The sequence below is a fragment of the Melanaphis sacchari genome, unplaced genomic scaffold (genome assembly GCF_002803265.2).
Source record: "Melanaphis sacchari strain LSU unplaced genomic scaffold, SCAv2.0 Contig36_pilon_pilon, whole genome shotgun sequence".
Taxonomy (NCBI): Eukaryota; Metazoa; Arthropoda; class Insecta; order Hemiptera; family Aphididae; genus Melanaphis; species Melanaphis sacchari.
In genome coordinates, this window is record NW_020271232.1 from 97821 (window position 1) to 113533 (window position 15713).

Sequence of the window (15713 nt, forward strand, 5' to 3'; positions counted from 1 at the left end):
GATTAACGTACCTATAGGCAATAGCCAAGAGCGCTAAATTTTAAAGGGCACATAGCAGAATCTAATAGTCATATTTTTCATTAAATATTTTTATTTTATTTTGACGGATTTTGTATAGAATTTTATTGAAAATTAACTAAAAAATGTCTGATTGCTTTAGTATTTTTGTTTTGTTTGAATTGAGATAGATAATAATTGGTTTATTTTTATCTGTATTTTCCATTTATTGTATATTTATGAATGTATTTGTTGTTTTATGAGTTGATAACTTAGTTTAAAATCGTTAGGTTATTTCCAAAAATTATTAACCGGCATTGTCGATCGTGACTCGTGAGTTATAAATGAAAATAATTATCATTCTATAGGTAGTATATTGTTTCCAGAATAGTGTATAAAATTATAATTTATAAATAATTTAGGCAGTTATATTTTATGCCGTAACGGCTGTAACCTGTTGGCTGTTTTCCAATATATTGTTTAATCTACATTCTACCAAACACTTAAGTCACTTAAGATATCTGAGACACTTGCAATGAGGCGTATGTAATTTGCGCCCAAAACAACCTGAAAAAAGTATAGGTATGTCATTTGCGCCAAATAAAACTAAATAAAAAGGCATTAGGTATGTAATCTGTACCATCGTCTACCAACTAAAATTGTAATTTTCACCATTCTTTACCTTATTAAAATTGTAATTAGCACCACTTTTATAAAAATTATAAATAAATGTATGTAAGTAAAACAAACTCCATGTAATAAGTAAATTTTCGTTTAGTTATAAAACATAAAAATCAGTCATGCTATAATTTTAAATAAATATATAGAAGTAAAACAAACTTCATGTAAATTAAATGAGTAAATTTTCGTTTAGTAATAAAATATATAAAAATTATATTGGACACTCGTCGGTATGTATTATTATATATCTTATGCGACATCAGTAAATTTCAACTGCAATTGAAGTTAGAAGTGTGGCGCAAATTACATATTCCATTTCATGTACTGTTGTAACTTGTAGCGCAAATTACAAGTAATAAAATTGGCGTAAAATATCATATATCTACGATCATTATTATTCAGGCGAGATGCTGTCTTGTCGTCCTCGGTCTTCACGACTCGACAGCAATGCGTCAACGATAAAAATCCAACGATGGGTGCACCCACTAGATAGCCGTCATAATTTTAGCAGTTACTAGTGACAGTTTGTACGATATTGTGTAAACCGTCAAATTTAAACGCCGGATGTCGACGCGCGCTCGTCCGTCGGTCTTTGTTGTTGGTTGCAGTTATGTAGAACGGAGATAATTATAACGATGTTATAAAAAATGAGCAACAATAGCGCGTAATATTTTTCAGGCGCAAGGTCTGAGTAGTATGTTTTTCTGTGTCGTATATTTCGAAATTGACTCGCTTGACTTCTGTGATCGTCAACAATAAAAATATAAAATTCATATTTTACCATAGAAATATCAGTAGGTACCAGCTATATTATTTTGTCATTTACGTTGAGCCTCATACACGATGGCAATGATCCCTACAATGTTTGGGATATGAGGCCTAAATATTAATTCCTTTGAAAGTAAAAAAAAAAAAAATGTTTAAACACACCTGCAGCTATAATATTCACAGACAATAATAACTTCTTTTTTTTGGCGTCCGCTTAACTAAAAAAATACAAGAATGCAAATCGATGTAGAAAAAATTACGTATGATTTTATGAATATTTTTATCAGTTTAGTCGAAAATTTATTTCAATACTTTTGGACCGCTGGTCACAGAGGTCTGAGTGGAACATTTTAAACAATGATCAAACCATATAAGGTATTATATTGTGTTATCTATTAGTTTATTACCATAATTATTTGAATAAACAAATTTTATCTGAAACAAAATTAGTTGTGTAATCATAAATTTCACTGTAATCCCTGAATAGTGTAGTTTTATAAAAACCAGACCTGTTTTGTTTATTTGAATATTTGATAATACATTACAATTTACAACAAAATAAATAAAATATTCAACAAATTATAATATTTTATATAGAAGTTGTATAAAAACAGTTTACTTACAAAAACACAATATAATAATACTTGTCTTAAATAAATATTTCATTTATCATACCATCAAATAATTTAGGTTATGTGTTAAAAAAATTGTGTTACCAAAAACAAGAAATAAGTTTTCATAATTTGAACATATACATAATTAATTTAAAACTTTTAAGTCAATTAAAAAACACATTTGTTTTGATATGATTTTCCTTCATTCAAGACTCATTTATTCCTTGGAATACATTTAATTCAAAGAAGATAATTTAAAAAAAAAAATAATACAAGATATTATATTATAGAACTTATCACTTATAATCTTCATACAACAAAATTAAACATACAATTGTACAAATAAAATTGTTAAATCTTATTATTGTTGTTTCTGTACACTTCATGTTGCTGGAAAATATTCATCGCGCATTAAAAACAACCACTGAAAAAATTTGATTAAGAAAAATTTTACTAAGTATTTTGATTAAATTATAAGCACAATATAATTTTCAAATAATACTATTTTCTACTTAGAATTCAATACCAGAAAGTGTTTGAAAAATGTTGCTACATTAATATTTAACTTTTTGAACAAATAGTATATTAAATTAGTTTTAATATTAATTAAACCACAAAGAATCAGCAAGAAAATAAACAAAATTATTATTTTTATACTAAGTAAATGATCTATAAAAAAATAATGAAAAATAAACTTGTATGAGTAAAATCAATTACCTGAACATTTAAACTACAGTTTTAATTATTAATTAAATAATTTTATTATAATTCATAAATGTTTAAATAAAATTTTTTAACTATAATAGAATTGAAAACAATATGGTTTATACAAAATTATATTTTAGTCTATCTATGTATAATTTATTTAAGTAGTATATTAACCAACGCAGAATATAATACAAAGGTATTTAGATCAATAGATAGAAGTACTTGACAATTTATTTAAAACATTTTACTATGTAAACACATTTCCAAACCTTTACATTGAAATAAAATAAACAATTAATATGTCCACTTTACACAAAGAATTTTCAAATTTGTCTATTTAAAAAAAAAAAATATAATATTGAACAGTTATTTATCTTAATTGTAAACCATTTATAATAAAATTAACTATTTTATAGTGGCACAAATACATAGATACCAATAGCTAATAATTTATTTATACTATTAAGTATGCATAAAGCGTAAATAGAAAAAAATACAATTAGATATAATATTTTCATCATTCTCAACTTTTAACATACAAAATATAGCTTTTAGTATGTATGAATGCAATAATTTAAACTATTTGTAAACTCCACAACAACCATTTAAATTGAATGTGGGTAAGTTATTCAGGGCTTGAAACTTATTTTAAACATATTATTTGAAAATAAATGGTAATGGTTATGAATCTGAAGTTATAATATAAACCAGTGTTTCTTAATTTTTAAATCATAGTGACAAACTATTAAAATATTTCATATTTTACAATATAATTAAAAAATAAGACTACTGGGTAATATTTAATTAATAATGAAAAATTAAAAATAACATAGCAAAAAACATAACATAAAAATAACAATACATTTTGATAAAATATAACTTTTTTAATAAATATCATGGAAATTAAATAAAATATCTATCAGTTTTTGTAAATTGTGTCAAAAATGATTGTACATTTTGAGTCATACTGGCTCAACACATTTAGACATATCTAGCAACACACTAGCAAAGAAACAATTGATATAAACAGTAAATTATGTTGTTGCACTTATATTGTGTGTTAAGCACAGTAAGCAGTTCTACAATTAAAATTAAAAAAAGATGTTTATTAATTTGCATCAAACTTTCAGACTATATTTGATCATAATATCATTGTTTAACACTAAATAATTAAAATTCAGAATCCAAATGAAAGAAGAAAAAAATTAAGTACCTAGGAAGAAAAATAAATAAATTAAGCTATATTCATTCATTTTTTTTATATCTTATTAATCTAATTAGGAATAACATTTTTTGTGAGATTATATCAAAGAGTGGGAGCCGAGATGTAAATACCTTTATTGTTAACAAATAAAAAAAACCTATCTGAAATATAATGTTATACCAACATAATGAGTATAATATAATATAGTATTGTATTGGACAACGCTTGTGACTCGTGAGCAATTAAAACTATAATTATCAATAAGTAAAAATGTGTTAAAACAATGAAATTGAAAAAAAACATCTTAACAATGACTAAAAGTTGAACTAAAATCTAAAAATACCATTCATATTATTAATTATATTTTATACCTGAAAAGTATAAACTAATATATCAGAATCATTTATTTTAAATACATTTTTATAGTTTTAGGGTGTTAGATATATTTACATGTTAATTGGACATAAAAAATTAAAAAAAGATTTGAGTGTTAATCAGAGTCGGACTAAGCAGACGGGATACAGGGAGTTTCTCAGTGGGCCGCTTGTACTCATGGGGACTTATTTTTAGATTTAACGGTTAAGGCATACTCGATACAATTTCACAAAAGAGCTCAAACCTTAACAAATTGCTTCATATGTATTAATGTGTATTTTGGAGTCTTAACATAAGTTTTTTAAATAAAAATGATAATATTTCTTTGTATTAATTTTTAATAATTTAAGGTTGTTTTTATAGGTTTTCTTAAGTGGACTGATTTTTTTGATTTTTCCAGTAGAAATTTTTGATCCAGTTCGGCCTTGGTGTTAATCATTATTAAAACTCAGGTTAATAAGGGTGCAATATTCTATATAAAAGTATAATTTAATTGAGAGCTACATCCAAATTATGCAAACTAAAAAGTAGTATTATTAACTGTGACACGCAATATTTAATAAAAGTAATAAATAAAACCAGTTTATTATTATCAAAAAATAACTATACCTAGACAACTATTTACAGTTGGGAAGATAATAAAAAGTAATATTATTGTTCAGCAAAAAAAAAAATAATTTATAACATTAATATGATTTTTTTTTTATATTTAAAAAAATAGTTTTATTGTATATACAGATTTCACATAACATAATAACAAGCTTTGGGAACCGCTCACTTAATTTATTGAATAAAATGTTTTTATAAGTAGGCAAAATGCAGTTATGTAGAGTGAAATGTTAAGTCATACCCTAAAACTTTTATGCATACACACATAGGCGTAACTAGAACCTTAAAGTTAGGGGGGGCTTCAGTCCTAGAATTTTTATTATAAGTAAATTAAGTGGGAGGCTCTACCCCCATACCCCCCCCCAAACACCTTACATTCATTGATTATACATATAATATGAATGTAAATTAATATTTAATTATAAAACAAATAATAAACCAAGTGGTATTGAGGTTAAATATTTATATATTAACATATTATTAAGTATTATTTTAGATATAAAGAATTTAACGATTTTTAGTTTATTGACAACTTCTTAGTAGGGAGTATTTGTGTAGTAAAAATTACACAACATGATACGTCTTACACGATCATTACATACAATAATATAGTTTAAATTAATATTTTTCCAAGATATTAAATTAAAAAAATAAAACGATATTTTAAATTTAAGTTTAAAAATGTTACTAATATTGGCGGGAGTGTGGGACTAGGAATTATGACAGGGGGGGGGCTAAAAATTATATTGGGGGGACTAAGCCTCCCAAGTCCTCCCTTAGTTACGCCTATGCATACACAACTGCCTACTAATTAGATGTAATGGATAAAATGTTAGTAGTTATAATTTATGTTGAAAACATAAAGCTCAACACTCCACTCATTTAACCTACTCAAATCTCATAATTACAGTACCTAAGCATAAAAAATTAATTGAGTTTAACAGTTTATAATTTCAAAAGGATACATCTTTTTGTTCGTTTCTTGTACATGATTCGGTAACCACACTCTCTGCATCGGATTGGGTCTTTGGGTTTCATTTCGTTTTCAGCCTGGCATGCTGTCATAGTTCGGGTACAAAAAAAAAAAAATTAATAAATACAAATGTTAAAATCAATCAAAATTTGAAATTGCCAATGTCTACTGTTCAGTCGGTACAATAACAACAGATGAAAGTTGTTGTCGAAACACAGTGAATACAATGCATTTTTATAATTACCTCCACAAATGTATATGAGCGCTTTTTTAGGGGCGTCTTCTGGCGTTTCATTTTCGGTAATCATGGTGTACACCGGACTTCGTCTGTTGTTGAATACGGAATAATAAATTTCATTCAGCAATAAACATTAATATTTAATTTATATCTGGCATTTGCATTGCCGCGAGTCGCGACGCCGACCATTGTTATCTCTAGCGCTATCACTGAATTGTCTGAACTGATTTTCAAATCGTTTCCGCACGTGCGAGTGTATACTTGTTTCCAAAGACGTTGTATCGATAGCGCGGGAATGTTTAAAACACTATTTTTTGCGCGATGATCAATATTAATAATAAACAATATGATGTGTTTACAGTATAAACTTTACACCTCTGAAATTTGAAATTATATTCATAATATGTAGTGATAAATAATAAGAAAAATTGCCGTAAGACGGTAGTCTGTATCAGAATCACTTTTTTTTAAAGATTTTAAAAAAGAACCAAAATTAATTTAAAATAAATTTTATTTTTTTCTCATATTCTCGTGCTACCATAAAACTTATGCATTTATTTTTATTTTATTTAATCAAAGTCATTCAAAGAATATTTCCAATCTAAAAAATTTTTTTTCTTCATATTTTTATTTATATAAATAAACAATATATTATATCGTATATTATTTTAGTTTATAGTAGACAGCTTCTTCTATGTTTTAGTTTTAATTTATGGCTAGAATTTATAGGTTGTGTATTTGAATATTAAGTATTCTGATATACTTAGAATATATGTTCATAAATTTTAGCTTAATCTTGTTGTATATTTGCGTATAACCAGATAGCCACTCTGAGGATTGATGAATGCACGTTTTTGTTAAGTGTACCTATTATATTAACTAGGTACAGTATTGATTGATTTTTTTCTAATAAAGGATATAGTTAATTGCTGAGGTAACATATTACTAACAAAGTTCCCAGCTCAGTACTATTCAGTATTCTCTGCATCAACATAGCTACGCGATTTAACAAAAAAAGAAGTTTTTATGGCTCTAGGATATGCCCTAGATCAGCGGTTCTCAACCTTTTTAGTTTCATGAACTATTAATTTTGTAAAAAAATATTTGAGGCCCATCCATAGCATACTTATATACGTTTTCATAAAATTATAATATATAACATAACATATTTACATATGTCATATTATATATATATATAGATAGAAAGATAGTTATTAGGAATAAAAAATTTAAAAATTAAAAAAAAAAATTGTTTATAAAAAAAAACTTAATTCAACTTTATCACAAGATAAACAATTTAATGTGATTTTTGACATTGCTTGTTCTTCACGAGAAAATCAATATCTGGATTAAAATTTGTTACTTGTACACTTATTGTACATTATAGTTAAAATTGATTAAATATTATTATGATTAGAAATATAACAAAAAATATATAATAATATTATTTTAAATATATATAATGTTTAATATTATACCTTTGGCTCGCGGACCATGGGTTGGGAACCGCTGTCCTAGATTTGTTTCATACCATTTTGAGAAATTATATTTGTATCTATGCGGTTGTGTGTATTTATGGTTTTTTGATCAACTTATCACTATAAATATAATGTTTTTTTTTTTTTTTTTTATAATATATAAGTATGTAATACATCAATGCATGACTTAAGTATTTTTAAACAAATAATTTAATGAAAGTTTTAAATTAAATAGATGTTTATCAATTAATTTAGTGAAATAATTAACTTTTGACGTTTATGCTTATTGATGTGTTAATAATTTATCAGGTGTGACCTAATGTGGCGCGATGGTTGGCCTCAGTCACTAATGTGTTCTGAGGTCAAACATTATTGGCTGGCGTTGCTAGCTCTCGGATGGGTGACCACTCAAGTTCTAAGTGACAAATCCATGGCGCACACACATACACACACGTGTTCCAACCGTACTAACCAAACTTTACAAACAAACCTTACACAAAAAATCTATTATTCCTATCCACAGCTAATGGCTTTAGACCTATAGTTGCCAGGCTTAAATAAAATCAATCAAAAAAAAAAATTATCAGGTTTATTTTCTGGGGATTAAAGCAGTTAATTGAAATGTGACTGCCATTTATAAATTCATATATTTATCACAGAACATTTTAAAGGAAAATAAATTCCGCATATTAATTATAAACTATAATTTATTTAAAGGCATTTTTAATTATTTTAAGATGGTGTCAACACTTCATTGACTTTTAATTTAGTAAAATATATACCAATACAATAATTAATAAAAAGAGTTAAATAGATTTTATTATTTGCAATAATAATAATCATTTAAAAATTCCATCTCATGGTAAAAGCTATATTATCTACAACTATTATCCAATAGAGGTACATTTTCAAATTATGAATCAAGTATAACTTAATTTTAACTTAATAAATTTATTTATGATAAAACACTTTTTCCTTTCCATTTTAAATACAAAATTAATCCGGTTTTATAGTTTTTATTTACCGACTCCGAGTAATATGAAACCAGCCACCAATTATTTTTGAATTTGGCTAAATTGTCTAAATTAAATAATAATAAGCGTAATGTGTTTTGAAATCAATATTAATATTTAAATAAAATTGTTTGTTAACTTTTTGAAATTATTGTACGATATTTTAATTAATTGAACAATCATAATGATAGTTCTTCATTTATTTTTAAAAAACTATAGAATTTAGACGCACGCTCATAATTATTTTATTTCTATTTTATCTGCTGGCTGTTGTTAGGAAATGCGTTTTAACGAAAAATATTCTATATTTGCACAAAATGTAAAACTCAAGTATTATTATAGGTAATCCAAACTGTTTATGAAGTAGGTACAGTTTAATAATTGATCATATAACATAATAATAAAAAAACCCATCTTTGCAAACGTAACTCAATATTTTTAACTTTAGATAACCTTTAAAAATTCCTTCAATTTTCTTTTAAGCAAACAAGTGCATAAATTGTATTACATATTACCTTTGTTAATTTTTTTTTTTTTTTGATTATGTAAATTATGTTATTTTTCTTTCTATATCTGTTTCACAATCTGTTTTTTTGTCTGTTCTGCAATGTTAATTATGCTTAGGTAATCTGCAGCACTCTTTTCGTATCAAACGTTAGTACCTATTTATAGTTAACGATTTTATGTATTTTATAATTGGTGTACAGGAATTATTTAAATTTATGTATAATAGTGTAGGTAATAGTAAATAATAGATACATAGCAAATTCAGCACATATATTTACTATTTGTGTAAGCATCACGTCATCACGTAAATTATACATTATTCGTTTCGATTAAATAAGTAGGTGACTGTGATTATGTACATTTGTTGACTTGACAGTAGATATAACTATTGAAATTATATTATTATAGATTAAGTTAATAAATTATTTATTATTATATCCTCCTCAACTGTTGTGCATTTTCACGACTATTTTGAATGGTAGGTACTCATATGAAATGTAAAAATTAAAATTTTAAATAGTATAGAACTACGCAGGTACCATTAATTCAACGCACGATTTTATCGAGCTTATCGGTGTGTATGCAATTGGGAATATAGTCTATTCGAAGCATCATCATTATTCATATTATAGATATACCTATAATTTCATCAGATATTACTTATTATGTTTTTTTATAAAAAAAAAAAAAAACGGCAAATAAACCGTCTATCAAAATTAATGACAAGTACTCAATCTATAATTTTATTTGCCAAAAGTACTGCAAAGAATGTTTTAGAAAATTATTCACATATAATACTTATAAATTATAGTAATAAGAATTAGGTAAGTACACAGTTATTCGAAATTTATAGAATACGAGTATATTACCTATTAACTATTTTTAATAATCTATGGACTATCAAGATACTAGAACCAGTACAATCGTAATAAATACTAGTATTTATAATCAATGGTGATATATACATTATACAAGACTAAAAATCAGTACGATCCTACATAATATTATAGCCATATATAGGTACAAATAGTTAACGCCTGACAGTATTTTAGTCGCTATAATCTAAACTTTAGAATATAATATATTACATTAAATCCTTTAATTAAATTATGATTTATAAAATTAAAACATTTAAGTCGATGTAGGAGATACTACTATATAGCGAATAATAGGTTATGGGTACCTACTAGTTACTAGGTAGGTATACCCAATATTAGATATTACAGTATTACACAGGGTCACAGATATAGTGCCTAAAGGCCTCATCGCGTGTCTTCATTGTTTTTACTATGTATGCAGATACTCACCGTGATCCATATTAGTATATTACTATCCTAAATCCACTTATTGACTAAACATTAAAACTTTTTTTTATGGCTTTATTAAACTATATTAATACTATATACCTCAACTATTAACGTAAATTAGATAATTTAGAACAGTCGAAAACGCTTCAGGTACGTGTAGTGCGATGTTATGAGAATATAAGTTCACGTATTCACGTCGATCACGATATTACGTTGACAGTAGTACTTCTTAGCCATATACCTATTACCCAGTATTTGTATTTCACCAGCTGTAAATTTATTAAATTAATATTTTCAATTTTGTCCCGATTTCGGTGACCCGTAGTCATGTGGTCCTTCGACTAGAGCGCGTTAGCCGTACTCTCCGATCAACGATCAATCATCAGTGCGGATTAATGAGTGATAACAGATAACAATTAAGGGCATGCGCGGGCGCGAATGGTCGAGACTCGGGAGACTTGCGCCTAGGGGCCAAACTACTGGTGTTTTGCGTAGGTTGTTATGCCCGCGGGGTTAATGTGTTTTTTCTAGATCATTGACCCCTATTATTAAACAACCCCGTTCGCGTTTTTTATTACTATTATCATTATTATTATTATTACTATTCCATTTGCGCATATAATACCCGTGTCACTCCGAGACAATGACAAGTGCGAAATAAGCTGTCTGGGTTAGTGGGTTGTGTCATTATTCTGGATCTCGAACTACGCCTCGCCTAAAACCATCATTATCGTTCTCAAAGACACGACATTTGTTTGGTTTAAATATTTTCCACAGTTTTCCATTTTCTACCGTTCACTAAACTGCCTACCGCGGCGACGTCTTCATTGTTGATCAAGTCGACAGCAAGATGGAATCTAACTGTTGACAGCTTGCACGATATCGTGTTGGTGTTCATCAATAAAGCATGATATCTGTTGGGACGAATTCAAAAATGGCCAGTAATAGGACTAATGCTGCCACCTCCGCTGCCTCTAACGCCGATTGTGAGTATTCAACACTATTATTTATAGGTATTTAATTACAAAAATCAGTCAAATTAAAAAAAAAACAATAATGGTTTTCATATAGTGTTACCATTTTTTAATTCTTGATCATTGGGTACCTAATAATTTTATTGTAATTCATAGTTAATAAATATTTGATTAATGAATTTTAATTTTTAATTATCTAAGAAAATACTCTACTTTTATATTGACCTATTATATTAATACACATAGTTAATCCAATTCTGATATTTATAGTTTTCTTAGTTATTTTCATGTGCCATTATTGTGTATTTTTTTAATTAAATTAAATAAAATTATTTTTTATTATATCAACAATGTCATTGATTACATTCATTTTAGGTAGATAGAAAAATGTATAGCACTTTAATTTGTTTTGGTCAATATTTCAAAATATAAAAATAATTGAAGAATTAACTTTTTAAATATCTACCAAATAAATATCTTTAAACTTTATTTTTTTTTTTGTTATATAGCTGAACAAACTATTCGTAAAAAAACTATAATATCACCAGAAGATGTGTTGACTTTGTCTAAAATAACAGAAGGTAATGTACTAATATATATTCATATTTAGAATATTATGAGTTCATTTTTATAATTTTATTTGTGCAGGGTATTTATGTGCTCCAGATGCAAATATATATAATATAGACTTTATACGTTTTAAAATACGTGACCTTGACACAGGCATGGTTTTGTTTGAAATTGCCAAGCCTTCTGTAATACTTGGTATGTTTATACTAATTCAATGTATAATAATATGTGTATTTATTTAATATTATTTATAAGTGTAATATTGTGTATTTAGAAGAAAATCAAACTGAAGGAAAAGTAGAGGAGACAGATCTAAATAGTGGCCGATTTGTACGCTATCAATTTACACCAAAGTTTCTTAAACTGAAATTGGTTGGAGCAACGTAAGAATTGTAATAAATATTTTTTTGCTTTATTTTATTCTATCGTACATCTTTCAGTTAGATTTCATAAATTTAATTTTGTAAAATCTTATGGTCTTAAATTATAACAACTTTTTTAATGTATTTACTTTTCATCTAATTGGTAGCGTGGAATTTACTGTGGGAAGTAAGCCAGTTAACAAGTTTCGCATGATTGAACGTCATTATTTCCGTGACAAATTATTGAAGACATTTGACTTTGAATTTGGTTTTTGTATACCACACAGCAAAAATACATGTGAACACATATACAAGTTTCCAAATTTGGATCCTGAATCAAGTATTTATTTTAACTATTCATAATTATTTAATCATATTATTCTGGATAATGTCTTATTTTTTGTATTCACAGTTAAGGAAATGATACAACATCCATTTGAAACTAAATCAGACAGTTTCTATTTTGTTGAAGATCGACTCATAATGCACAACAAAGCTGAATATGCATACAATGGTGGAGTTTAGTGTAACTGAGACGACCTATTTTATGTTCATTGAACATAGTTAATATTCACAGTTTTTTTTTTACTTATAATTCATTTTAAAATGGTTTTACATCACATTGTGTTGTCACATTTTTCATATTTTTTGAAGTGGAGTTGCACCTTATACTCCAGGAAGTTTGCTATTCTTTTAATACCTATTTGAACTCAAATATTACAGTATTTTATGAGTATAAGACATAGTATTATACATTATTTATTATTATTGTTTAAATTACTAGAATTGTTAATTGTTATAAATACCATTATAATCGATAAAAATCAATCACATTATATTTTATTTCTGTGATAAAAAATAATAATAATATATTATGAAATATATCAAATATTTAACAAAATAAATATTTTTACAATCTATTCAAATTTAGTTTTTAAGTAATATATATATATCTTATAAATTAAATGTTTTTCTAAATGTGTGATCAAGTTTAAACTATCTTTTAATTGTTTTATTTAATCCTCATTAAATGCAATTTAAGTATATTCAATCAATTTTAACATTTAACTAAGTCTTAATAATTAATTAATGCTTTGAAATCTTACGCATTTAAATAATATATGAGTTATTTATTTCATACTTTTAATTTATAATATGCTCTATTTATTTCGTGATCTCTAAACAAAAAAAAAATATTAAATTCTGAAAATTATAAAAAGTTATTTATTAATTAATAATTAATAATTAATTATTGTTTTGTCAGGTTAACAAGTTAAACCAATTTTAATAGTATTAAATTAATTTAACTTGGTTAAAACATTATTAGGCCTCAAAACTTAATACCTTCTTTTAATATTAAGTTCTTCAGGATGTAGTTTTTAAATTCTTGTTAAGTGGTGGTGATTTATGGTTATCTATGTGCTACTCTATAGCAGTAAGAAAGTTATCCACTATTAAAACAAACTTTATAGGGTACATAAATTGAATGATATGCTTGCTATCTGGAAATATTTTAAGTATGCAATACAAAAAATAAATAAATCTATGATCAGAAAATAATAGTTGCTAATTGCCATACTGTGTATAGTATTATTAGTATTGATAACAACAACGCGTTAGTCAGGATTGTATTTGTAGTTGGAAATATTGAATTTAGGGTATATTTTAGGTGCATAATCCTAATGTTTCTTGGTTTATTTTAACTTTTTAGTTTATCAATACTTTTGTGTTAGGTATTTCATATTTGTGTTTTATTCAAATGATTTTTTTTATTAATAGCTACTAGTATACAGAATAAGATAGCTCAACAATAATTTATAATTGTTTGTACTTATTACAAAATAAAAACAATACAAGTACAGTGGAGGAATCTTGATAAGTCGAAATTCAAGGGAAATACAATTTTTTCGAGTTATTAAGGGTTTAGGAAAAAAATTCGACTTAGTATAGTAAACACATATATATATGTACCTTAGTACCTACAAATAATAATTATATATTCGAGTGTGTATTGTTATTGTTATTATTTTAAAACTATTACTAAAAAATGTGATTAAATAATTAATTTTAAATAAGGTTTTTAAATTTGATACTAGGCATTTTTACATTTACTAAATTATACATTTATACACGTGTAACCGATCTATCGTTAATTCGCAACTGATAATACCAAATGTATTGTACTATTGCCAATAAATCGAATGAAGTACATGATAATTAACACAATAAACACGATTTGATAAAATTATTGGAATACACAAGTCGATTAGACAAATGATTAAAAAATTATCCGTCTATAGGTACTAGGAACATTTCATGTTCGAGTCGTCTATAGTTTTTCCTTTGAGTAATCGAGGTTTTCGTAATGAAACAGCATTTATTTCAACTTATCAAGGTTCTGCATAGTACAGTTTCTGGCTATACAATAAAGCTAGCTTCCAAAATAAAAATGATTATATATAGTTTTATAATATAGGAGTTACGGATTTAATATTGAGAATGTAGTGGAAATTCAAAGAAATGTGTAGGTACTAAGAATTTTAAGAGAATTAATTAAAATGAGTCTACAGAGCAGGGTTATATAATTTAATTGATTGAGGGTGAAAATTAATGACTTAATACGAAACTTGAGTGGATATAGATGAGAGTTAAAGGGGTTGGAATTTAAAGCTTGAAGGCATGGCAATATAGCATATAATCTCAGTTGTTAAATAATTGTTCGAGACAAAAATTTAAAAGTCCTAATGTTATAATATTTAACAAGCTTTAGAAGTTTGAAACTAATATACGAATTTGTTAAAATGTATTAAAATTACAAGTTAAATGTGTTCGAGCACAGTATGACAGTGCCATGTAAAAGATATATATATGTGTTTCGGACATCACGGTATGGAGGAGATAATAGTGGCCAGCAAACCCCCACCCCCTCCAATGTCCGGCAACAGTTCGTTCGCTTGCCGCCAGCCAGACCGGTGTTCGACAACTTTTGTCTTTTGCCAACGGTTGGGCCAGACACGTCGCCGTTCGCCCACCGTTTTTATATGTTGTGTCGTATGGTCAGTAATTGGTCACTGAAATCCTAAAACAAGATTACAATAATTTGGGCCTTGCGGTTTTTCACTTGCGATCTCGGCTGCTGTGTGTTTTGGTGGAACAACGTGTCATCGGAGAAGTCGTCGTGACTAAACCAGGTCGTTTTTATTTTTTGTCCTATTATTTTTTTGAATGTTATTGTTTAAGTGCATATATTATTATTAATAATTACCCCTGGGGTGCTCTATACTCGGTTATTCTAAATATAATTAAAATTATTATTATTATTAATATTATTATTC

At 26.4% G+C, this 15713-nt stretch overlaps 2 protein-coding genes across 2 annotated transcripts; one reads left to right on the forward strand and one right to left on the reverse strand.

Annotated features, from left to right (window-relative positions):
* Nucleotides 1-2424: 2424 nt before the first annotated feature.
* LOC112596962 (DNA-directed RNA polymerases I, II, and III subunit RPABC4) lies at nt 2425-6367 on the reverse strand. Its single transcript, XM_025342854.1, has 3 exons — nt 6174-6367; nt 5922-6014; nt 2425-2484 (listed from the first exon to the last, which is right to left on the reverse strand). The coding sequence occupies exons 1-3, from the start codon at nt 6235-6237 to the stop codon at nt 2462-2464; spliced, it is 180 nt and encodes a 59-aa protein (XP_025198639.1). The 5' UTR covers nt 6238-6367; the 3' UTR covers nt 2425-2461.
* Nucleotides 6368-10903: 4536 nt separating this feature from the next.
* LOC112596961 (protein unc-119 homolog B) lies at nt 10904-13136 on the forward strand. Its single transcript, XM_025342852.1, has 6 exons — nt 10904-11458; nt 11956-12027; nt 12095-12211; nt 12291-12399; nt 12546-12718; nt 12791-13136. Exons 1-6 carry the CDS (start codon nt 11380-11382, stop codon nt 12901-12903), a joined length of 663 nt encoding a protein of 220 aa, XP_025198637.1. The 5' UTR covers nt 10904-11379; the 3' UTR covers nt 12904-13136.
* Nucleotides 13137-15713: the final 2577 nt, after the last annotated feature.

Bases quoted from the DNA above. Each gene is read 5' to 3' on its own strand.
- LOC112596962 (XM_025342854.1), bottom strand. From the start codon at position 6,237: ATGATTACCGAAAATGAAACGCCAGAAGACGCCCCTAAAAAAGCGCTC. The intron at 6,015-6,173 runs GTAATTATAAAA...GAACTATGACAG, and splicing joins GCTCATATACATTTGTGGAG to CATGCCAGGCTGAAAACGAA. The intron at 2,485-5,921 runs GTATCCTTTTGA...AAATTTTTTCAG, and splicing joins CAAGAAACGAACAAAAAGAT to TGGTTGTTTTTAATGCGCGA.
- LOC112596961 (XM_025342852.1), top strand. From the start codon at position 11,380: ATGATATCTGTTGGGACGAATTCAAAAATGGCCAGTAATAGGACTAAT. The intron at 12,028-12,094 runs GTAATGTACTAA...TTATTTGTGCAG, and splicing joins TTTGTCTAAAATAACAGAAG to GGTATTTATGTGCTCCAGAT. The intron at 12,719-12,790 runs GTATTTATTTTA...TTGTATTCACAG, and splicing joins AAATTTGGATCCTGAATCAA to TTAAGGAAATGATACAACAT.